This window comes from Poecilia reticulata, chromosome 16, assembly GCF_904066995.2.
Source record: "Poecilia reticulata chromosome 16, P_reticulata-male-v2, whole genome shotgun sequence".
In the NCBI taxonomy this organism is placed as follows: domain Eukaryota; kingdom Metazoa; phylum Chordata; class Actinopteri; order Cyprinodontiformes; family Poeciliidae; genus Poecilia; species Poecilia reticulata.
In genome coordinates this window covers 29694836-29719973 of record NC_088845.1, presented here as the reverse complement: position 1 = coordinate 29719973, position 25138 = coordinate 29694836, and the positions used below count along the sequence as shown (strand labels likewise).

The following is a 25138-nucleotide window of genomic DNA, read 5'->3' as shown; positions in this document are numbered from 1 at the left end:
AAATGAGATCTGGATCTCAATGGGGTTTACCTGGTTAAATAAAGGAAATATAAAATATATATACAATATAAAACGGGAAGGCTTTTTCTGTTGTGCTTCTATGGTTGAATATGGGGGGGGGGGCACTGACACAGCAAAACCTCTACATATTGTGTTTACCAGAAGAGACCAAAAGCAATTAGCCAATTAACTGATTAGTTTATGAGAAGAAAATAATTCAGCTAGAACAGATAGGGAATTTTTGCAATTACAGAGGTTAATTAACAGGCATCAATGCCTTTCCCTGGCCCCTTTAAAAAGAAAAGCAAAGCAACTTCTCTTATTAACTGTTCCAGCCATTGCAACGGTAAAAACGGGCAGAGCCAAGCAGTATGGAGTAAGAACCATGATATTGGACTGGGTGCCAAAAATCTTTTTTTTAGAATATAGTCATAAATAAAATGTATCAAAATTGTCATTTGGCTTAATGGGAGACTTGCACGATCAAATTCACAAACATTCAGATCTACAGGCCATGTTCATCCCAAATCGGATGTTTTTATCCAGTGGACCCCTGCCTATTTAAGAATTTGTCTGTAGAACTAAAAAAATTATTCATTAATTTATGACAAATCCTCACCAGTATCCATACTGAGCCAGATTAAAACCTACTTCATATGTGGTGTATCTGGCATGCTAAGCAGCTACAACCAATTAGGAAAACCAAGAAGAAACAGGAAAATTTGGTCATGTTAAAGCCCAAAGCCTCTTCCTCAGTATACATTCATCCTTCAGGTTTGCCAATTACATTAGCTTTAAGGTTATTGCATGTTGGGCAATAACTGTCTCCAAGTCAACAGTGAAGGTAAGCGTGTGACTGCGTTAATGTAGGAGTCGATGAATGGCTGAGCTCTGTTTGCCATGATTTAGCTCAGTCAATAGCAGCACCATCTCTATACTATCTATACACTTGTACATCATGTACACTCACTTTTCTGCTTTTTTTTTTCATTTTATCTTTACCATGACAACAAGCATCACTCATGATGATTTGCCTTAAGCACTCAAAGCGCTCACAACCGTTTTCGGCACAGAATGAAGAAAATAATTGTTGCCTCGGCTTTGTCATAGAACGCCGCCACAAAGACAGGAAACAATAGAGTAGGGCTGTCAAAAACTTGTACAGTCTGCATTACAAAAGCACATTTTGGCAGTAAATCCTGGTACTCGTCAGTAGCATCACAGCGGCAACGCTAACCTCTCAGGTTACAGCACGGATCAATAGCAGAAAAGTGATTACATCAGCTCTGAAGAACAGTAACTCTGCATTATCAGGATTTATGGAGCTAAAAGCAAACAGTCCTGTTCTTAAGTCAAGATTTGAACAAGCCACCGGCCACAAATGTAGAGATATGGAGTCCAGTACTGAGGTCTAAAGCAAGGAGGAGTATGTGGGTCACCAAATACTTCACTTTAAGATTTCAGTGCTTAATGGTGGCCATCTTTTGATGTTTACTGCTGTGCAACTTTAGACTTGAGGGTGCATTCACACCAGCCCTGTTTAGTCCGCTTTAATCAAATTTTAGTTTAGTTTGTCTAGAACGCCAAGGTGACTATAGAACGCACAAAAGCAGGAGGCGGACTATAGCGCAGGACATTCTGGGTAAATACAACCAAAACACGTGAATCAAGTGCTAGCGGGGGAAATGACTTGTGGTCTTTTGCCAACAACAAAAGAGAAATCCTACAACTGCTAAAATCTGACACCATTCCATTTTTGTTTACATTTACAAGAAAGTTGCGCTCAGTGTCTTGTTGAGAGGTTTTCATGTCCTTTCCTTCAGTTGTTCTTGGTGAAGTGCCACCACTGGTGAGGGGGTCAACAGGTTGCTCGAAAGGTTGGTTCATTTGACACAAAAATGTTGAAACAAATGTTGAAATCTTGTTCCCCAGTCAAGCTCAGCCTACCCAAGTATCAGGAGTGAAAAAGCCATGAATGTCTTTACATAACAACCGTACTGATTAGTGGTTTTATGAAGGTGTTCATTAGCAGATTTTGTTTAAATTTAGCAATTTGTATTGATGTGTTATCTGGCTATCTGTAGTAGGCATAAGGTTTCCAAACCAGCCTTCAGTCAAATCAATGTAGGAAGCATCTTCTTTCAGTTGTAACCTCATACAAGTGGACCAAAAAATATGATGTATTTATGGAAGTGGTGGAATTTCTTAGTTTTGAAGTATTCAATTAATGGGGATGGCCGATTGATTTGCGCATCTCTGGTTAAGGTTTGTCCAGAATTTTAATTGCTGTGGGAAGTGCAGTATGTTGATGTTTCTAAAATATTTTGAGAAAATGCAGCTTCAGAAGCTAAAACACTAGAGGTGTGCTGATCGATCGGTCACCGATCATAATCGGACGATTTTCGTGAAAAAGTGCATGATCGATGATCGGCGATCATTGACTCTTGTTGCCGATACCGATCACCTGCATCTCATTTCGCAGCCTGCCTGTGCAGCTGGTCTCCTCTTTCCTTCACACTGCGCAAACGCGCAGCAACAAATCCTAAGCGATGTGAAACTATAGCGCACCGAGTGAATGGGGAAGTTTGCGTGTTGTGGCGGAAAATTGAAGCGTGTCAAAATGCATCAAAACAACGAAGCTAATACAACATAAAAACAATGCCATACTTGACGGAGTTTGGCTACATCGAGGCTCACTGCAGTAAAAAAGACATATGGAGGATCAGATAGCAGGTAAAGCAGCGCACAGCTACAAACACTCCCCCGGATTAGCATTACGGTCAGAAAGCTAAACAAATTACCTGCAAAATTATTTAAGTCTTTGAGCTGCGATGTAAGACGCTGGTTCTGCTCTCGCTGTTGAACCGCTGCTACGCTACAGGTAGTAATATTTCACAGACGGAGCGCCGCTTCTGCTCCACCTGGTAGTGACTCTCACACCGAACCTGTTTAAAGCTGCAGCATCCAACCTAAAAAAAAATAAATTTTACATACGTATTAAAACTTTCGCTGTCCTAACACGAGACAGATAATCTCTAAAAAAATAATCGATCTCCTCCCTGCTCTGCATAATTACTCCGCTCAGTCAGAAACAGCCACTCAGAAGTAGCAGTAATCAGCTAGCCGCCATGCTATCAGGAAGGTTTCATTCAGTAACTCAGGATTGTTTATTGTAATGGATCCTGTATTTGCCTTTGAATGTTAAGTTTTATACTTGAATTTTTTTGGCAATGTTGAGAGGTTTTATTTTGGCACTTTGCATTATTTAGCCTCTTCAGAGCCTTCATATGTTATCAGTCTGTTAAAGATAGTATTACCGATAGCAGTACAATTTGCAGAATGCGTTTTGTTTAGTTTCCTTCTTGGAAACTAATAACTTTTAATAACTTTTCTTGGACAAAGTTATTAAAAACAAGTTTTTGTCTAAATTAAGGTGAATTCATGGTTCCTTTTTCCACATAATGTAACCGGTAGTGTGATCGGTATCGGTGATCGGCCCTCATGGGTGATCAGTATCGGTATCGGCAGGAAAAAACCTGATCAACACATCTCTATAAAACACCATAACACAATGCTACTTTCCACATTATTGGTTCTCGTTTGCAAAGGAACTAATTTTGTTGCACCATTTATTGTTCTTGGCGGTAAATGGCTGTATTTTCCTTAAATCCCAAGAGTGGATTTAAGGAAGACTGTAGATACATTCTAGTTACATTCTGTGGTAGTGCCATTGTTTCCATTGTGCATATGATGGGCATGGGTTGGAAGATAATTAAACTTTTCTAAATATTTAGAAAAACTGTGGGCAGAAGAGCCGCATTACTGAGGAGTTTTGGAAGAGAGAAATCTAAAGGAGCATCATTTATCCCCTTTTAAGTTATTTATGGCAGTGGTGTTAGTTACATCAAATCCCTAACGTATTTCTTTAAAGGGCAAAAACAAGAGGATCTGTAAAGTCTGTAATGTAATGCTCCTGCTATCTAACCACAGTAATGGTCCTTCAGTAACAGAGGCTGTGACACACACACACACACACACACAAGCACACACACGGCAATTTCCATTTAGCTAGACAAGTCTGCTGAGATCAAGTGAAAAAATGGAGACAGTGTCTCTTCAAATCCATCTGCATGACTAACCACTGTGGAGGAGGAGGGATGAGATCGGACATGTTGATGAACTGTCTGTTCCAACAGTTGGATTTTTCTTCATCTTTTCCACATGCTATAGTAGACTCCAACAGAACAAAAGACAAACAGAACTGATTTTTTTTAATAGTCTGTATACCGGATACTAAGTGAATGGCAATTTAGAGACAAATCAGATATCAAGATTTCTGCCTAACTTTGCCAAATTTGGCAACCTTAAACAATTCTAATTTATTATAGGCATATCTGTATAAATATAGACGAGATAAAAAAAAGCTAAGTGTTGCTCATTTCCCCCACTTAACTATTTCGTACCTTAGGAGTTTTGGTCAGTTTAGCTCAACTTTAAATAAAACATGGAGGACTCCCAGCTATCACTAAACTCTGCTACTTGAGAAGATGAAGTCAAAGTGGAGAAAAAAAAACAATGGACCAAACAAACTTTGTTTTAATTTATGTCAGTGTATAAATAATATACAGCTGACTCTCTATTTAACTAAATGACATAAAACATTGTCAAGCTGAATGTAAACATCACTGCTACTGGAAGAAACAAAGCTAAAGTCCAAATCCATTTGGATACAATTATAATCCTTCAATTTACAATAGATAATAAAACTGTGATTTCAGGTGAAATAATATTTTCATAACATTTTAATGCTCCCTGAGAGAGAATTCAGCCTCCACAACAGAGAGATTTGAATTTTTTTCCCCAAGGGGCAGTATTTTGTATTTCCCAGGAACATAGTGCCATTTTATAGCACAATCAAGTAACTATGTTACCTTCAGTTGCTAAAAATGCTATATATATATATACACACTCCTGATCAAAATCTTAAGACCAGTCAAAAAATTGCAAGAATTAGCATTTTGCACTATTGGATCTTAAGAAGGCTCTAAGTAGAGCTTCACAATGTTAAAGAAAAAAATCAGTGCAAGAGACAAGAACTTTTCAGCAGGAAATTTTCTGAAAACTGCTTTTACACTCAAACATGATTTTTTCAGCTGATCAAAAGTTTAAGACCATAGTCTTTAAAAGCCAAAAGCTGTGCAAAAATCTGGATTCCATGTCATTGAACTGCATAAGCAAGGCCTCTCACAACGTGCCATCGCTGCTGTTTGGGCGCAGTAAGACAGTCAATTTGCATTTTTTTAATGATCCTGAGGGTTATGGAACAAAAAGGTCAAGTGGTAGACCCAAAACAATTACCAGCTCTGAGCCGCAGGATCCGATTGGCTGTCCGTCAAAACACGGGACGATCCTCTACCCAAATTAAGGCCATTACTGGTGCTGACTGCAGCCCAATAATCATCAGACGGCATCTGCGAGAGAAGGGCTTCAGAAACAAAAAACGTCTTCAAAGGCCATGTCTTCTTCAACGCCACTAAATTCCCCGTTTGGACTTTGCACCAAACATGGGACATTGAAAGGTAGAAGAAAGTTGTCTCCTCTGATGAGAAAAAAATTAACCTTGATGGCTCTGATGGTTTCCAACGTTACTGGCATGACAAGGAGATTCCACCTGAGATGTTTTCTACACGGCACAGTGGTGGGGGCACCATCATGATTTGGGGTGCGTTTTCCTTCAATGGAACAATGGAGCTTCAGGTTGTGCAAGGGCGTCAAACAGCAGCTGGCTATGTGGAGATGTTCAGCGGGCATCCCTCATGACTGAGGGCCCTCGTCTGTGTGGTAATGATTGGGATTTTCAACAGGACAATGCTGCAGTTCACAATGCCCGCCTGACAAAGGAGTTCTTCCAAGAGAATAACATCACTCTTTTGGACCATCCTGCAAGTTCCCCGGATCTAAACCCAATTGAGAATATTTGAGGATGGATGGCAAGGGAGGTTTACAAAAATGGACATCAGTTCCAGACAGTGGATGCCCTTCGTGAAGCCATCTTCAACACTTGGAGCAACGTTCCCACTAGCCTCCTGGAAATACTGGCATCAAGCATGGTTAAACGATTGAAGTCATCAACACGAATGGTGGAGCTACTCTTTACTGAGTCCTTTTTTTTGACACTTTGATTTCTGTTTTGGGAGATTTTCGGGGTTTTTTGAGCTATGGTCTTAAACTTTTGATCAGCTGAAAAAATCATGTTTGAGTGTAAATGCAGTGTTTTCAATGAATTCCCTGCTCAAAAGTTTTTGTCCCTTATGCTGATTTCTTCTTTTAACATTGTGAAGCTCTACTTAGAACCTTCTTAAGATCCAATGGTGCGAAATGCTAATTCTTGTAGTTTTTTAACTGGTCTTAAGATTTTGATCAGGAGTGATCAAAGTATATATATATATATATACTTAAAAAAAATTTACCTTGAAATTTAACACCTTGAAATTGGGCCTCTGTCTCTCTAAAAACTCCTGCTGTTTCTGAAACTCTGATTTCAGGAAGTCATCACAACATTGCTCCACTATTAATCCTTTAACAACATTTTTACCAGCTTGTCACTGAGAAAGTAGCTCCTATAATAAGTGCATCAGATGCACAGTCCCACCAGGTGTTTGCTAATTGCTGCTGGCTAGTCTGAAGGAGCTGAGTCGGGGAGTCACAGAGGAGCTTCCGAGCTTCCGAGCTTCCGGCTCACAGAAGAAACTGGAAACTGCAGCTCTGAGGTGGAGTAGCACCTTGAAGGCGGTCCTAGGTTCATCCAGGTGTTTTGCACAGCTGAATGGTTGCCGTGGGAGAATAAACAATTTCTCAAACATGCATGAAAGAATCAAAGCAACACTCCTGGTGTGTTTTTGATAAGGGAATAACAACAGGAGGTAAAAAAAAAGTCAATTTTACACAACACCACCCCTTTAAACCTTGTATTTTGTTGAGGCTGTAGTTGTGGGACATTTGTCAGTTATCCCATTTCACTGTAGAGATTAATAAAACCTCATTAAAGATGTCAAAACCAGCAGATAAAGTAAAAGCTCCAAGTAAAAACCACACAAACAGAAACTTCACAAGCAGCACAGTCAAGGTAAAACTTTGAAAAGAATCCCTCTGAAGGTAAAAATCACTTCCAGGCCAGCTTAGGACTGTGGTTTGGATTTCTGCATCTTCCCAGTGACGGAAATTACTACCTGCATGTTTACTGAGGCAGGGTGCCAAAAAGATGATGAAAGAAAAGCAGTTGAGTCACTCAGAACACATCCTAATTACCTTCCCTTAACATCAGCTGTACCCGGCACACATGTCTAACGCTTTTTCAACGAGGAAAAAAGCTGACGTGGAAATATCTGAAGACCGGCAATTACAGCATAAAGTGTGTAACGTTATTCGACTTGCAAACATCGAGGTCTCTCACAGCACGCCTCGAGAAACTGTCAGTTTTCTGCTTTCATCATACTGTACAAACTTCACTAAAGCATCAATCTTGTCGCTAGGGGAAACTGCCAACTTGTGTTTGCTGCCGATTCCTGCAACAAGAACCCGCTTCAAACGTCCTGAACGCATCACGAGTTCAACCTCTGGTCACAGTTCTAAGAGGTGTGCGAGAATAGGTGGTCCCTGTCGTTCCGCGGCCCACTCAGGGATCCTCGTCGCCGACGCCTCCCCTCAACAGAGACGCAAGTAGTTTTAGGAGCACCTTGCAAAGAGTGTCGCACTAACAGGAGCCGCTCCAGGACTTTTTGGAAATTAATGCGCTTAAAATCCTCCATTACGGCGGTGAGAACGTTAGCAGATTGCGCTTTCTGAATCATCCTGATAATTGCGGCGGAGTCGAGTTGTCGTCCTTAGGCTGAGCGTGAACAGCTTCAAATGGGCGTACGCCCTGCGGGCCAGGAACGACTCAGAGGTACAGGAGGAGCTCAATGTCAGGCGGATGTGGGGGATGAACCTGCTCTCTCTCGCAGAGGTGCCACTGAATCATCTCTTATTAATGGAAAGTGCGGGTGCATAATAATCCATTTGGGTGATATCATAGCATCTTAACTCAGCGAGCTTCACAAACTGGAGGTTATTTCTAGCAGGATATATAAAACTGATGCTTGGCGAGCCAACTACAGACGCACAGAAAATCTGGCTAGTGAGCAGAGCTGGAAGATTTTCAGCTTGATCCTGGTCAGCAACCTAAAAATCCCAATCGTTTGACCAAGCAGCGAACACACCAGAGTGAGCTCTACAATACCAACTCTCTTCAAGTGTGGAGGTTGTTGTTAAGAGCAATGAGCATTCACAAAAAAAAAAAAAGTAAAAACAACCAGATTTGAGTGCATTGTACATAAAATATAAAAGCCTACTAAATATATAACATGCACACTTTTATACTTTGCAGTGACTATTGAGATTCGATATATTGAACGTCCAACCCTGCACACAACACTTCCCGTTTTCTATCAGACTTCTAAACTCTTAGCATTGCATTGCATTGATCAGTGCCAAATTGTTTCAGATTTATAATGTTTATAATGGATTATGACTTAAATTATGTCGTAGTGTCAATGAAAATGACGTGATTGAAGAAATTTCAGGCTTTTTTTTTTCTACTTTTAGATTTCAACAAAACTAAAAACAAACAGCAAACTCCATCCATAAACTTTCCAACATGTGCTTTTTTTTGTGGTTCTTCTATGTTGCCGATTACTTCAGAGACGGAGCAGCTGATGGGTCAGATCTGCTGCATCATGCTGCGTTTCTGTAACTGCAGGTTTAGACGCTTCCCCATATTTACAAAGCGGTTGCATTACTTTCCATCTCATTCAAGGAGTTGCCACACAGCCTCCAGCTCTGCATGGGACATATGATAAAGCTGAAGGGAAAGGCAAACATGCACTGCTGTTTCTGCCTTTTATCTGGTCCTGGTAGGCCAGAACCCCTTTTTCCGACAGAGCTTAACATTCGACATGTCTCTGCAAAACGTCCAGAAAACTGCTAAACAGCTGAAACACTGGGCTTTTTTAAATGAATGCTTATTCCTGTTTGGAGTTGCCTTTGATTAGTAGGCCTGTCGCAATAAGCAATAAATCAATTAATCGCATTCGTTTAATTGAGTTCAATAATTCCCATCTACATAATTTAGCGTTTTTCTCTTTTCTTCCCCTCTTCTAAAAACTGGAGGATAAAAAATCTTCAGTCTGGTGTTTTGGTCTCAACTAGCCCTTTTTATGAAAGAAAATTGTGTTTACAGACACTTCATTATTACATTTTTTGTTTTATTTATTTTGGATATTTAAAATATTTACCTGTTCCAGTGTTAAATGTTCATTAAAATTTAGAGTTCATTGACCTTTGAGAATGCAATGTTATACCATGAGATTTATATCACTTTAAAATTATCTCAAAACAACATTATAATTTATCGCAATAACTTTTGGGACAATTTACTGTCCAGCAACACTTTTCGTGTGTGCAGTAGTGTGTGTATCATTCATTGTTTCATTGTTGCTGAAATGGACTGTACAAATAAACTTGACTTAGTAAATCTGCAAAAAAAGTCCAAGGCAAACTGTAAATTTACAAGTTTCTTTTTTTTTTTCCCATGATGAATTATGCTAACTTTGCAAAGTCTTGTTGAAAACTATCGAAATGGATTTAAGAAAATTTACTGTGTCAAAATACAGTAAATTAGGTGCATCGGACACTTCATGTACCTAGCTCTATGTCCAATCGTGTCAGTGACGTGGTTTGTACCTGACTTCTTATCTAGCTAGTCTCATTTGTTCCCACTGAGGGGCAGCAGCCCCCGGTCTCAAACTGCTGCTGGAGAGGCGACAACAGGCGGAGGGACTGCTAATGAACCCCACTGCCATCAGTGGCGTTTCAAGAGCAGCGGAGCATGCATCTGATTAATCTTTGTCCTAATTAGATCGAACAATTAACCTGTCCGCCACCGAGCCCTGAAGCCCAATGTCTCTGCTTGAGCCGAACACCCCCCCAACCCCCACACCCCTTGGTACTTCAGAATGAGCCCTTACCCTGCAAGTTTTCACAGCAACCAATTAAAGCCGACTAATAGCGCGACGCCTTCAGTGTTCTACTCCCACAGGTCCGGGAGCTCTTCATGCCTTTCATTTCAATAACGCTCTTATTCTTTAATTTTGATTCCAAGCTAAGAAAACGCACTGATGGGTCACATCAGAAGATGATTGTAAGAGGCCAAGAGCAGAAGGAGAGAGGGAGTACTCCAGTCTTCATTAACGTGGAGATGCTCCCTGATGTGAGAAGCCCCCCCGGGCGAGCTCCTTCATTGGCTGGCAAGCGGGTTTAAGCGTGAGCCAACTGCTGATGGGAAATATTTGGAACGCTCCGCTTGTTAGGCAGCGGGGTCGACCCGCAGAGGACGTGACACCGACAAGCTACTCCTCGACTGTCCACAATTTAGTAAGAAGGAATTAAGGGGGCAAATATCACTTAAAATAAATTTAACTTCATAATTAACACTTTGAAATTAGGCCTCTGTCTCTTTAAAAACTCCTTTTCTTTCTGAAACTCCACCTTCAGAAAGTCAACAAAACATGGCTCCTCTATTAACCCTTTAACAATGTTTTCACCAGCGTTGCACTGAGAAGTAGCTTGTGTAATGAGCTCTGTAGAAATGCAGTTCCACCAGTTGTTTGCCAATTGCTGCTAGCTAGTCTGAAGGAGCCGAGTGGAGGAATGGCAGGGGAGGGATCCTCTGTGAGGCTGAAGCTTGGAAGCTGCAGCTCTGAGGAGCTGCGTCTCAGTTACCAGCTACTTGCTCTTTTGCACAGCTGAATGGTTGTCATGGAGATTACATAATTTCTCAAACACGCATTAAAGTCAAAGCAACACTACAGGTATGTTTTTGATTATGGAATCAGATTATAACACAATGTAACACTTTAAAAAAAGTCAGATTTACACAATACTGCCCCTTTAAACAGGAAAGCTCGACTTTCAGTGTGAGGGCAAAACACTGAGCAGGAAGTTGGTTTAAAAAAATGCAACAGCAGCAAAATACATGTAATATTCACATGCTTACATGCAGGGTAAAGCCATGGGAAGCAGTTAAAGCAGGAGTAAATCGTTGGGTTTTAGCTCAGTAGAAAATGTTTAATTCTCACGGCTACGTAGCACTGCTAACCTTTTAACTTAACTGTTGTGGATCAGATGAATTAAAAGCCTATAGATGCTTGAGCTCACAAAGCTACCAGCCGAGTCTCTACAGATTAACTGCTCTGCTTAAGTGATGTAATATTTTTTTTTGCAATAGAGAAGATGTTTATCGCGTAAACAGACATCAGGTTTAACCTCCCCTGGCAATCTGATAAGCTGGAAGTTGATGTCAACAGTAATGCATTCACTTCTGCTTCTTGTAGTTGTGGTCGATCATGGTGGCAGAAGCTGCAAATGATTTTTTTTTTTTATATATCGCCACTGATAAGCAATAACGGAGGTGATAAAAAAGAAGAAAAAAAAATCAAGCAGATTAAAAATAGATTAAATGTTGAAAATTTTAACCTTTGTGCGTGCGAAGACTGAGGCAAACGTGGAGGACTGTTCCAAATGATACAAGTTTTACGGGTGTGGGGTCGGTTGGACCCCATTTGTAAACACAAGGGTTAAATGTAATATTAATTAAATAGAATAAAACCTTTTTTTTTACGCATAGGCAACTGCAAATAAAAAGGTTTGTTAAATAAACTCAATGTGTGAGCGCTCTTACAGTGAGCAGGAAGCTTATTCCAGTGTTGGAGCATAAAAACTGAAAGCTGCTTCAGCACGTTTAGTTCTGACTCTCGGGCCCCAAATGGCCCATCGGCCACACATTGGAGATCCTTGGTCAAAACATTGAGAACTAGAATGCACCAATTAGCCTTTTTTCTAGCCAATATTGGTTTCTTGTCTCCTTGCAGAAGAATTATCAGTCTCCGCTTTTCTTTCCATTCCGAGATAGACAGCGCTGTGATAATTCATTTTTGTTTTTAATTCAACACATAAAGGTTTATTTTTAAGCTTTTAAAAGCTAGGTGCCACCCTTAACCTTTGAGCATGTGGCCCTTTAACTGTCTCTGCATGGCCCTGCAGCAACCTGTACTGCAATTACAGCCTAGGTCCAGTAATTATGTTTAAGCATGTTTTGCATGCATGTGCATACACGCTTGTATATATGCATAGTAAAATATGATTACCAGCAGGCCTTTGTTTCTGTGTAGAGTTGACAAGCAGACAATGTCTGAAAGTACTAGGCAAAAGGTTTGTTTGTTTTAACAGTGAAGTTGGCATGTGCCAGTGCCTACATGAAGGGAAGGAAAACACTTAAAATAGTCAAATCTGAACTGAGAAACTTTAGACTGCCTGGCAAATCTTAAAAAATTATAGCCTGTGATTTGTGTGACTTTTACGCTCTCTGAATTATACAATTTTTGTGTTTGCTTGTTTTGTGGTTTTTTTTTTTTTTACATTAATATCTTAGAAAGCCTTCCAGTTCTCAGACAGGTCAAACCAGGACAGGATTTCCGGAATAGAATATGAATAGTTTAACACAGTTTAAAGATGCAGGAAAGAATGTCATTTCTGTTGAGCAGAACTCAGGGCCAGATTTTTTAAAAGTTGTGAAATAGCGTCAAATCACGAGGTTTGAATCATAAGCCAACTTCACAGCTGTGTTTTTGCTCCACTTATGAGCATTTATGAGCATAAACTGTACTCGTTAAGGGGCGGAAACCGGGACAAGAAACTACATTAGACGCTACTTTCTTTTTTAAAAAGCTAGCACAAAGTTTCGAGGAAACAACGTTTCTCCCTGCCCGAACTGTCAACTAGCATAGCTCAACACTACAAACCGACCTGTCTTGTGGTGGAGGGTGTGTCTGTCTTCGACTGCTTCCCCAGCACCGTGCAGTTGACCCGGGACCGTCTCCTGTCCGTGTCCCGGCCACAGTCTCTGAGAAATGGCGTCTCTGACAACTCTAGCACCGCTGCCCGTGATGGAAAATATGAAGTCCATTACAGCCCTGTCCCGCAGCTGGGTTTTTAGCCGAAACAACGAAGGCTTTAAACGAGTTTTCAAACCAGCGTGGACATCCCATAAAACCTGCGCCGACAACAAGTCACAGGTTCAAACCCGTGGTGTTGGAAGGCATTCGGCGCCCTGCACGCTCCAAAACAGGAACTGTTTCACATTCGTGGAAACTTTTTAAAGCCCCGAGTGTCAACAGAGAGGCTCCCCTCAGTCAGCCTGCTGGCTGGCGACTACCACCGGAATCCCTTTATCGGAGGGGAAAGCTTTATGTTAATATTAAAACTTTTAAGTAATTTTTGTTGTGGACATCTCTGAAAAATGTAAATCTCAGCATTCACATGTGCTGGAATCTGCATTTCCTTATTGTAGGAATATAATAAATATTTTATAGAATGAAAAAAAATATCCAACAGCAAACTGCATTGTATTTGAGTTGCTGAAAAAAAAAAAAAACTTTTACGATTTTCATTTTTTTTTTTTGAGTCGTACATGTAAAGGTGATTTTAATAAGTGAAGTATTCTGAGAATGACAGCAGAAACGGTTACGGTAAGTCCGAGACCAGAGATGTCTGCTGGTGCAGCAGGAGGGAAGTGAAGAGAGTTGAAGAAATGACGACTGGACAGCAAAACGGTGATGGACAGAAGAAAGTTGTGATAATTGGGCAGCAGGCTCAGGAAATGAACTTGGAACCCTCAATTACATTATTCATCCTGCCAACGCTGCAAAAGAAACCTCTAAAATGTTTCAAAGAACACGAGGAAATCGGACGGGACTGAACTTGTATGATGATGGCTGCATACGTACAAGAAATGTGCGCCATCTGCTGGCCATAGAGGGTACTGTAGGCCCTGATCTGACCTTTGCTTCTTTTGTTTCTGCTTCTAAAGACAGAGACCATTTTCACTTTGAATTTGTCAATTTAAAATTTTTCCTTTTATTTAATAAACATGAATAGGTCAACTCTAATTTTCAACATCAGAGTAGAAAAGAACGCTTTCTATTCCATTCTTCTCTTCTAAAGACAGTTATTAAAAACTTTAGCTGAATATATAAAGCATCTGAAAATAAACGTATTAAACATTTATTCTAATCATGACAAAAAATGTATCATACAAATGATAAATGATGAACAATAAAATGTCCACCCCTCTTAAAAACATGCATCAATTTATTTATGTTGGCAAACTGCAAAAAAAACCCGGCAACACCATGAAATTTATGATTATGACGTGATAAAACAAAAACAAAACAAACTCCTGCTCGCCACTTTTGTTGAGGAACACACAGCGCACATCCTAGCAATAACAGTCTGGAACTATTTCCTGTAAGAACACCTTCACCCTCTAATTAAGCTGTGCTGTGACCAAAGAGGAAAAATGAAAGAATTCCCTCTGTGCTCGTCCAACTACATGAGCATCACTGCATGGAAATTACACGAGTAACTTTGTTCTACTTTAAGCTGGCGTGTTTGATGTGTGATTTCCTTGTTTTTAAGAGGTAATTAAAAGAGACTCTGGAGCAAAGCAGCAACCCGACACTCATTGTGGTGTTATATCTTTCTGAATCTCCATAAATTATTAGTGAGAGGCAGGTTGGTCCTCGCAGTGCGATTTTATTGATTTATTTATTTATTTTACATCTTTTAGAGATGCAGCATTGGTTTTTGCCAGCGTTTACGCTGCATTCATAATTTATATCACCACCTTTCTTATTAATTTTCTATCCAGCTCAGTTTCAGATGCAGTGTTAAGCACAGAATTATTGCACTTAACTTCTAATATTGATTTAATTTGGAGTTTGAAGCAACCTCCATTTTGCTAATGTAGAAAAAAAAAAACAAAGAAAAACACCTCTGACAATTTGTTTCTGACTCACTTAGCTGCAGATCGGGAAGTAAAAATGTTTTTGCAAAACGATTAGCTCTTTTCTGGACTTTTTTTTTTAAATACCTTGATTCCAGGAACCGATTAATGCCAAGCTGTTATAGATTCAATTGGACAAACGCCCTTTGCAATTTGCCTTGGGACCAATTCTGGAGCAAAATCTACACTATTTTTTTGAATGAAGCTAGCGGAGTGTAGTTGTATATCTCAGAAGAGGCATGCCATGTGAAATTGGTTTTGTGAAAATAAAAGAGCTCAAATGACAAAAAAAAAAAAAGTTGTACAGTTGTGTTGTAATTTGGGCATCACAAGAAAGATCATGTTCGGGTGACAGTTTAAAAATAATCTAGGATCCAATTTTTTTTAATTAGCAAAGTTGGAATTTTCATTGAGAAAATGTCAACGATTTAGAAAGTCATTCCTTCTTTTCAGATCTGACGATAAAACTTTTTTATATGGAAACAAGAAAAGTTTTACACTGTAAGCACATGTGAAGTTAAATGTAAAACATTTGTGACATTTATCTGATAAAAGGGGAAAAAAAAGTCAAATTTCTCTTCCAGCGATAGGTGTGGAATTATCTCATGGGCCAAAACTAATTACGTACGATATGTAAGCCTTAGAGCAGGGGTCTCAGACTTATTTTCAGTTTGGGCCATATAAAGATCATGAAATCTCTCAAAAGCCAGTTGCGACAAAATATATTGTTAAAACCCATTAAAAAACTGTTAAAACATTAATAAATAGCTGTTTCTGCATTCGGTAAGTACTTCTTACTATTAAATCTTATTTAACATCTTTTCACAGTTATCAGTCCCTAAAGAATTTCATAATTGTTTATATGATTTTTTTGCAATCAAGTCACAGATTTTGTGGAGCTAACTTAGAAATATTTGCAAGTAATTTTGCAATACTTGCTCTTATGTATGATGCTAAATGTGACGCTTTGTTACTCGCCATAATTGGGGTTCAGTAAAGAGGAGTCAAAAGTGTTGTGAAAGTAAGAAATACTGCCACCTGCCAACGTCAACAGTTTTTTACTACTTCTGTAAACAACAAACTCACAATTATATGTTAAAAATGCAGGGATCTGTTGAATTTGCGTGAATTTTCACAATGACAAAATTGCAAAAAAAGAAAAAAAAAAAGATCAACGTAATTTGGCATCTGGAGTCTAGAGGGCCGCATGAAAAGCTAACTTTGAGTTTGTCACGTGCCTTAGAAGAGCTCTACACCAGACTTTATCATCTGTCAGAGGGAGAGGCTAGGGAATGAAAGCTAATCCAAGTTAACAGAGATGGTTACATAAGCATGGCACTTGAATGGCTACATTAACATGCAAACAAATGCAGGGACAAGTTCTCGCACAATCCCAATCTGCTCTTTACAGCTGAAATAAACGGCACATAAACGCAGCAGAGTTCAGTCATGCAGCGCAAATGTACCTGCTGGCAAACACAAGCAAGCCTTTCAGTGTGTGTTCTTTTAGGGGGGCTTTATGGAGGAACGCCTCGACGGCTTAGGATAGTCATCGCCGTCATGATGAATGTCAGATGGCATCTCTTGAAGCTGTCTGCGGAGCCAGAGCGTAAACACCCAACATACATTGTTCGGAATTTCACTGCTGTTCTGCTCCATTATGCCGCGGCTCGTACGAGATGACGACCAATAAAGAGAGTCTGCCGCCAGGAGGAATCAGGTGGAGGGATCCGCACAATGGCAGCAATCACAGGTGTTAAACAGCCCTTGTCAGAAAAATCCCACCCTCTCTCAGATTTCACCTCTCCAAAGCCTGTCAAGCGCTACAACAGATGAGCATGTTTTTCCTCGCTGGCAGCAGCATCCAAATATTCATGAGTGGGGCGACGTGAATCAACAGCGTTGCGGCATCTGTGAAGACCACAACAATGCCAAGCTGACTCACCAAATTGTCTGGAGAAAGAGGGTTCGTTATTCTGTGAGCATATCTGACTGACTTGCTTCATTCAGTCGTTGTTTCACTAGAAAAACAAATTATTGAACTTGCACCATCTTCCATTTTAGCGCTTTTGTGAGCAGCAGTGAGGCCGTCTGGTCCGTGAGTCATAACCCCAAAATCACGACTGATCATGAAATCATCCATTAGCCTGGGCTTCCAATGAAACGTGCAGACAAGGGACGAGCAAAGGAGCATTTGAAGTAGGAACGTAATTTGCGAGTCAAAAGTACAATCTTAACATTGGGCAATTCTTAAAGTAAAATAAAAATGCTAGAAGAAATGAACTTATTTTGAGATTTTAAATTACCTCCGAGAAGCAAATGGAAAAGTTTACAAGGGCCATTTTCAAACAACTTGAAGACTTTCCCTCCATACTGAGTAATTTATTCACAGGTGAAAGCAGTTGGACATTTTCCATAGAGTGGAAAGGTCAGACTATGTAACCGCCCTCCCCACACAGAAGACTCTACAGGCCTCAGTTAGCACAATGGTGTGAATAAAGTAGTGCTTCTTGTTTGGGCTGCAAAGTCCATTTTGTCTAGAGAACGTTGCCACAAAGTTGCATCCACCTGAAACACAAGACTTTAGAACAATAGCCTTTGAACAGGTGAGACCACTCAAGAGTCGATGTTTTTCTGGACAAAGTTACCTTTTTTTCAAATGATTTCTGCTTCTATGAGATTATTGTCTGAACTGGAGGGGGGAAATGATCAAATCCTTCATAATATTTTCTCTAGAAAGCATGTAATTTTAACAACAGGCTGTATGTTTTACCCCATTTAATCATCCACCATTCAACAAAAGAAAATCTGTTTCCTAAATTTATTGAGTCTGGTCTACATCCCACCATATAATGGAAACACAATAATGAAACCAAACAAGACAGGTTAAGAGTTCATTTCACATTATGCATTCAGATTTAACTGCTTAGCATCTCTGTATGACTGGGAGATGAAGGAGCAGATGGAGTAAAGTAAGTCAAACCCACAGGTGCTTCCTGGTAACCCATTTGTTATGACAGAAGGGACAGAACTGGTTCAACCAAGTCTACAGTCCCCGGTTTAATCCCGATCTGCTTAGGTACAACACGATAAAATGGGAACAGTATAGAGATAAAAGGACAAATGGATAGAAAGAGAAAGGATGTGATGTAAACCCAACCACCCTAATTTTCTTAATACTAAAGAAAGGTTTAGAAGATTGTTCATAGATGCATATTTCTGGCTTACATGTCAAAGTACATGTTTAGCAAGGAAAAACTAACTTCAGAGGAGCTGTAAAAAAACATTGTAAAACATGGCGGTGGCAGAATCATTCTGTGACAGTACTCTTCTTTAGGGAAAAGGAAAGCTTGTCAGAGTTGACAATATGGATGCACATCTTGAAATAAAAACTCTTAGAGGCTGGAAAAGTCTGGAGCTGACGAGACAATACTGAAGTTAAATAGTTTAAATCAAACTAATTTCAGACGTGGCCTAGTCAAAGATCAGCCCAAACTCTAGTTGTGGCCTCCTTAAGGGTTAGTTACACTAACCCTAAAGTACTAATCAGGGTACTGACTCAGGGGAGCTGAAAGAATTGAAAAGATTTCATGAATTTATTTGTAAAAAATAAAAAAATAAAAAGATCCAAGTGTCTTTACTTTTTCCACTTTCTAACTATGCCTTCTTCTGTTGCCATGACATAATTTTAAACAACAAAATACATAGAAAGGGCTGAAAAGGCTTGCTGCTTGAAAGTCCCGTTCCCGTGCATACCCAATGTCAGAGAGTGTGGAGATAGGCTTCCGTATTTCAGCCAAACGCTTTTATCAGCGGTAGGAAATGCAACAGCAGAAGTGGTGGTGGTGGTGGTGTGTCATCGTCTGGCCGGACACTGGCCGGTCGCCGCCACATTTCAACCTGACGTTATTGCCTGGCTTGTCCCTCTCAGGACACTTCTGCAGGGTGGCGAGCGGTGATCGATGAACGGTGGCGCCAGAGCGGTGGCCATCTTTCAGCACCTCGTCCGCTGCCCCCGCTCAGGGTCATCCATCCTCTGTGGGCGGCCTTGCCGTCTGAAGGCTCAGAGAGAGCCTGGGCAGCCTCAGCGACAGATGACCGCCAGCTTACTCGGAGGAACGCATCAGTCAGTCGCTCTTTCTGCCTTTGTGTATGCACTTCATGTTGGCCCCTTGTGAGAGCCACGTATGACGAGATGCACGACGGCTTCCAGAAGACACTTAATTACAGGCACAAGAAGCAGACAAGGGGAAAAGAGGCGAACGCGGGAGGGAGGAAGGGAAGGAGAAGGGACATGCATCAGACATGCACCGCTGCTCCCTTCAATGCACGGTAATTTATTAAAATAATAAAGCCAAGCCGAGAGCTGAAGGTTAAGTCCACAATAAATCTGACGGGGGAGACAGAGAGAGGAAGCCACAACACAGGCACTGCCAGGTAAATAAACAAAGCCAACAACAGTGTTATGTCACCGTCCACTAGCTTATCTGAGCTGAACCCCTCTGCAGGAGTTAATTGCCTTCCTTTAAACTCAGACATAGTCGTATATTTCATCATTACCTTAAATAAAAACCCTGCCATAAATCACATGGCTACAACAAAACCTCAAAAGGTGGCCCCAGGAATCAGATGTCACCCAGAAACCCCAACGCGCAGAGGGAGTGAAACTCAAGAGCCAGACGGACGCCTTAAATTCAAGAATGATGCAAAACGGGTGCGGGTGGGTCCCCCACCCCCACCACAGCTGCCGTAAACCTGTCCTCAATTCAGACACTTTTCATCGATCACCTGACATCGCTCCTTCCACAAGTATGCTAAGCTGGATAATGAATCCCTAGCCCCCCACCCCCAGGAGACGTGGTAGATGGATACGTCGCTGGCTAAATAACGATCGGCAGACATATCGCATCGTTTGAGGCGTGAATGTCTCCGTGGTTAAATGGATCCAACCTTTCGGGTAAGCAGCAGCAAGAGACAATTAGGAACCAGTGAAGATGTAATTAACTGTATAGGGAGGGACTCATTGATAATAATCAGTCTATTATTGAAACATACTCAACTTGCATGTAGCATATTAAAACACAAGGTTTTGTATAGCCATGTGATGACTTGTATACTATAGAAATGTAATCTAAATCTAAATCTAAATCATAAGTCATTGCCTCCAATTTTCAGCTGTTTTATTTGCTTAGCTACCAACCTCTCTTTCATGGATTCAAAGAACATCTTCCTCTTCTTCGTGGTTTGTGCCAGTGGCAACATCCGGTAGTGGACCAGATGACTCGCATGATACGAAAAAAACTGCTTTCATTGAAGTTTTGCTAAATAAACCAATTTCGATACGGCAAAAAAACAAACAACCAAAAAAATTTAAAAAACACCTAATACTGTCAAAGCTTTTTATTGAAACTGGCATGTTTCCATCAAGCAAATTTATTTTCAAAATGTCAAATTGTGCAATTATATCGTCAATGGAAAACCAACTACAGCCTCTCCTGGTGAGTTTGTTTAACGGAGGTATTTGGAGTAGGAGGGGCAAAATCATGCAAATGTTATCCACTAATACAATATCTAAGAATTGAATCCTGAGATAATTAGTTAAAACCCTATAGTACCGATAGTGTTTTCCTGCCTTGTAACATCTAAATCTGGATCTCTACAGACATCAAAAAGAATATGGATAAGGTATGACCGACATTAAAATGCCAGGTAGAGATCTGGACAGGTTTTCTGAAAGCTATTGTTTTGTTGTTGCTTGTAAATATCCAAAAGTTTCATCTACATGAATCTGAGAATTAACATTACTGGAAAGCCATTAATATAAAAACTAAAAAGGGGAACAGGACAACCTAAAATCAACATTCATTGGGAATGAAAACCATATTTATATATTTTTTGGAGGTTAGCTCAGGGAGAATATCTTAGCATTTACCCTCCTGTGAGGACAATATGACAGGGCGTCACACCCGGGGAAAGACGACATCACGTCACGCTTCAGTCAAACCAACATGACACAGAAATGCCCAACAGCCTTTGCTTTAAAATGTCTGAGCAGACCGATGCTGACATTGTTAGGGATCGGAAAGAAATGGCAACGAGTGCAGGCGGCCATAACCCCGGCAAACACTGCCTTGTGTGATTAATGTGTTGTCTCTTTAAATCAATGCTGTTTTGGGTTGCTCCAAAAAGCTCTATAATAATTGCTACAAAGTGCCTCAAAATTGAAAGCATAAATGCATTCTTGATGAGACATCTGCAATAAACAAATTCTATGCACTTGTCCTAAATAACCCTCATGAAAGTAAACTAATTGAATTTTTGAGCGAGAGGAAGCATTTTAAGCAGGGTTTCCTTTAGAGGCTGGTGGTTGTTCTAAGATTACCTCGTTTCGCCTCTGCAGGGAAAGAAAAGCACGTGCATAGGTTCACTGTCAGACTCCCTTCCATAGTTCTTCCATACGGTGATTATTCTAACCAATGACCCATGTGGAGAGGATGGAGTGGAGCGCTGAAAATCTAAATCTTTTCCTCCAGCTACTCTTTCTCCTGGATAAACAGCAGCAAAGCTAATGTGGCCCTGGAAAGCCTAAACAATATGAGATTATTGGTGCTGTGGTATGAAAAGCTGAGGGGTGAAGGAGGGAAGGATGAGAAGAGGTGAAGAGCAGGGTTCAAGGTGGATGCGGATGAGCTTTAATCGAGGTGGAATTGTTCTATACTCCAACCGTTCTGGACCGGATCCAGCTGACCTATCGGCTGTCATTATCATCACTGATTAGGCTCAAGGACAGTGAATGGAACACACAAAATTTCTAAATGAAAAGCACTCAAAGAATTAGGTCTCAGTCAGGGTAGGAACTGGTTGGTTGCTCGGAAAAATGTAACAAACAGAAGTGAGTTTGTCTTGATTTATATATTTTAGGAATGCACTGATATTAAAATGGGGGCCAATATCCAATACTAATAATGGTGTTAAGGTTGACAAACTGTATTTACTGATGTTATACCCATCATCTATATTTCCACTTCTGACCCTTCAAAAGCGATACCAATAAGTAAAAAAGTGACTAACGTCTAACATCGGCCAATATCATTGTTGATGCAGATATATGGTGCATCAATAGTATTTTTGATTAGGTAATAAGTTACATATCTAAAATAAATCTTAGTAGAGTAACAGGGTCTGGGTAAGGTTCTGGGTTTGCCCTGGGGTCTTCTCCCCATGGTATGGTGATGTGGCAGTGACAGTCTGTGTAGGTATATTGTGAAGAATTGTACAAATGTACATAATTCCTCACCGCATCCTCAAAAGTATTCATATTGATGGCAAAAAAACAAAACAAACATTCTTCTTGCGTTGACTTTAATTGCTCAATATTTTGAATCACGGCCAACATGGACTGATTGCTCTGCTGCCATTGCCAAACTGCAACCCTGCATAGGCATCATTCACCCTAATGTTTGCTGATTGGCCCAGTTGAAATTCAACTGGAGAAATCCAACTCAATGGGAGAAATCTCAGATGAGCACTAAAAGGGAGATGAGAATCAAGCAAAACTATGCAGTAATATTTTACTAAAGATCATTAAAACATTTTGTGTTTTTCCTGCATGTGGTATATAAAAATACCACATGCTTTATTATGTTATAAGTCCTGCATCACTGGGGAATCAATGTTGTTATTGATCATTTAAAGTGCCAGACTATTGCCACCCTTGGCATTCTGCTCTCATAATTTCTGGAAGTGGTATTTCATACCTGCTTTGTCGTTTTTCTACTTCTTAAATAATACTTTTCACTGGCGTCTGTCACATAAAGAGAGCTTTTTTTATTTCCCAATAAGTGTACTAACAGAACCCAAAACAGAGCTGTTTTATGTCCATAAATTCATGAGCTAAAGAGAAACAAATATCAACAGTTAAGCGAAGTGGCAGATCTTATTTTCCCTCTGCTGTGGAATAAATCAATAGCAGGGGCCAGTCTAAGCAATCGACAGCGGAAAACTGCTTACTCTTCATTTGAGCAATATGTAATCAATCCCAGGCACAGGATGGCTGCGGCACTTTCCAAACTAAGTGGGGAAAACAGTGGGATTACTGGCTCACTGGCATTTATAAATTGAGCCCAACGAGAGGAGGGCCACCAAGAGACTCCCAGTCAACATAATTACACCGGCAGGCCAATAAATACGAGGCACAGATCTTTTTACAGCACAGCTGCAGTAAATTCAGCTGATTTCACCGCACAGTGGCTTTTTTCTTTCTTTCTTTTTTTTTTGCACAACAGAAGGAAACTTTTATGCTTTTATAGCTGTCTAAAGATTGGAAAAGGAAGAAGAAAAAAAACAAACAAACAAACAGTAGCCTTGGTTGCTACAAATCTCTGTGGCGTTTTTGCTTCGGGCCAAGCTGTGACTCAGTGATTTAGATCTGCACAGCGTCAACTCATACTCACGACAGAATAATACACGGAGAAAAATCTGCATTTGCTGCCCTTGGCATCAGCGAAGGTAAAGCGGACTGGAAGTCCTGCTTTTGCAAAGGCAAAAGATTCAAACGTCACTGAAAATCTTCCGAACTGTTCTGTCTCTGAGGACATTTTACGAATGGCAAAATGTCAGAGAAATACAAAAAGCTAATGTGATACTGATCTACTGTCCAGTGAGAACGCCAGAGGATGAGAGACTGCTACAACAAACGCCTGCGACCTGAATGCATAAAACATCCGGAGCAAACACTCTGCTTGTTTCTCTCCTGTAATCTGAGTGCAGTTGTTGCTGGGCAGAGATGCTCCCAGATGTCGGCATGTCACTGGAATCTGCCCTGGCTGGTGAGAGAAACCTTTTTACCCCTGACAGGTTGCACTATCAACAATCACTGTTGACCGCTTAATGGTCCAGCCGAAGTCAGTCAACGTATGTGCAGTCGGGTTTGTGTGAAATTTAACGTTCTGCAAACACACTGGGTTTGGAAATGTTGGCAGGTTTGGTAACACTTTATTTGGAGGGGAGTGAATAAGACTGTCATGACACCCGTCATAAACATGACATAACACCCGTCATGAACATGAATAAGCCTTCATGAATATTTATGACTGTTGTCATAAAGCATCATTCGGTAAATTATGACACTTTTAATACAAAGTTGACATTATTCAAAATGTCTTTGTTATGACAACTTGACATTAAGCAAGAAATCATTATTGATATAAATTTGTTATAAAAGTATTACTGATTGCACTTTAAAAATTAGGTAACTTTATGCTATTAAAGGTAAAGTTTAAACAGTAATGATAACTTTCCTGTCAAATAATTATCAAATAAAGGCCACTAGAGTAAATAAAACCTTTAAAAAATGCGTCTCATTTATAATATTTTGGTATTACCAAAATATTTATACAAATAAGGAGTTAGGTTTGGAGGCTGGTTCTAGACTAGCGGTTCTCAACGTGGGCGGTACCGCCCCCCAGGGGGCGTTCAGAGGACGGCAGGGGGCGCTGGTGGACATTTTTACAAAAGGGGGGCCCTGGGATGCCTTTGGGGGGCGTTTGGTCGAAGGTAAACTTTACACCTTAAATGCACAACAATGCCAGTTTAGACTGAGCAACTTGGTAAAACTGTATTGTGTAACATTAAACCATGCTTGGCTGCAACTCCTCCTACTGGTAGCTAAAATCACGATACCCTCACTGTGTATCCCTCTGAAAAATGAACCCATATAAATAAAGAAATCAAGAAATCCACATCTAATACTGAGAATCTTACAGACCATAACGGTAAATAACTGATCACTTATGTTTTTAATTAGATTTGATATATTGATTTCTTCAATATTATTTTTCATTTCAGTGTTAATGTCATGAGGCTGATGACTCCATGACACTTTCAATTTGACTCATTAGGATTTGATTAAGAACCAGATTTGTTCTTTGTAATTTCTGTCCAGTAAAACTATTAATCTATAAATCAATAGGCAGGTCTATAAAGATATAATTCATGTTTCGTTTCTGTCTCATATTTGTATGGCATTAAAAGGATCTGGAACTTTTGTTTTTCAACTGAAAGCTCTGGTTTGCACAATAAATGCCATGTGGGTGAAATTTTATGGATGATACTCTGATGTCCCATTCTCCTGAAGGCAGCACAGAGCTGCACCACCAGAAACCCACAGAAACACTGAAGAGAAGAAGAGCTATGATTAAC

At 40.2% G+C, this 25138-nt stretch overlaps 1 protein-coding gene across 9 annotated transcripts in view; it reads right to left on the bottom strand.

Annotated features, from left to right (window-relative positions):
• oxr1a (oxidation resistance 1a) overlaps positions 1 to 25138 on the bottom strand; it is a 176323-nt gene that overhangs the window by 63510 nt on the left and 87675 nt on the right. The window contains exon 1 of one of the 9 annotated variants that reach the window (XM_008431804.3): positions 12901 to 13218. The exons of the other annotated variants lie outside the window; for them this stretch is intronic. Coding sequence (XP_008430026.2) covers positions 12901 to 13060 — 160 coding nt within the window. The 5' untranslated portion in view covers positions 13061 to 13218. Of the gene's footprint in view, positions 1 to 12900; positions 13219 to 25138 lie in introns of those variants that run through there. 9 annotated transcript variants of the gene reach the window in all.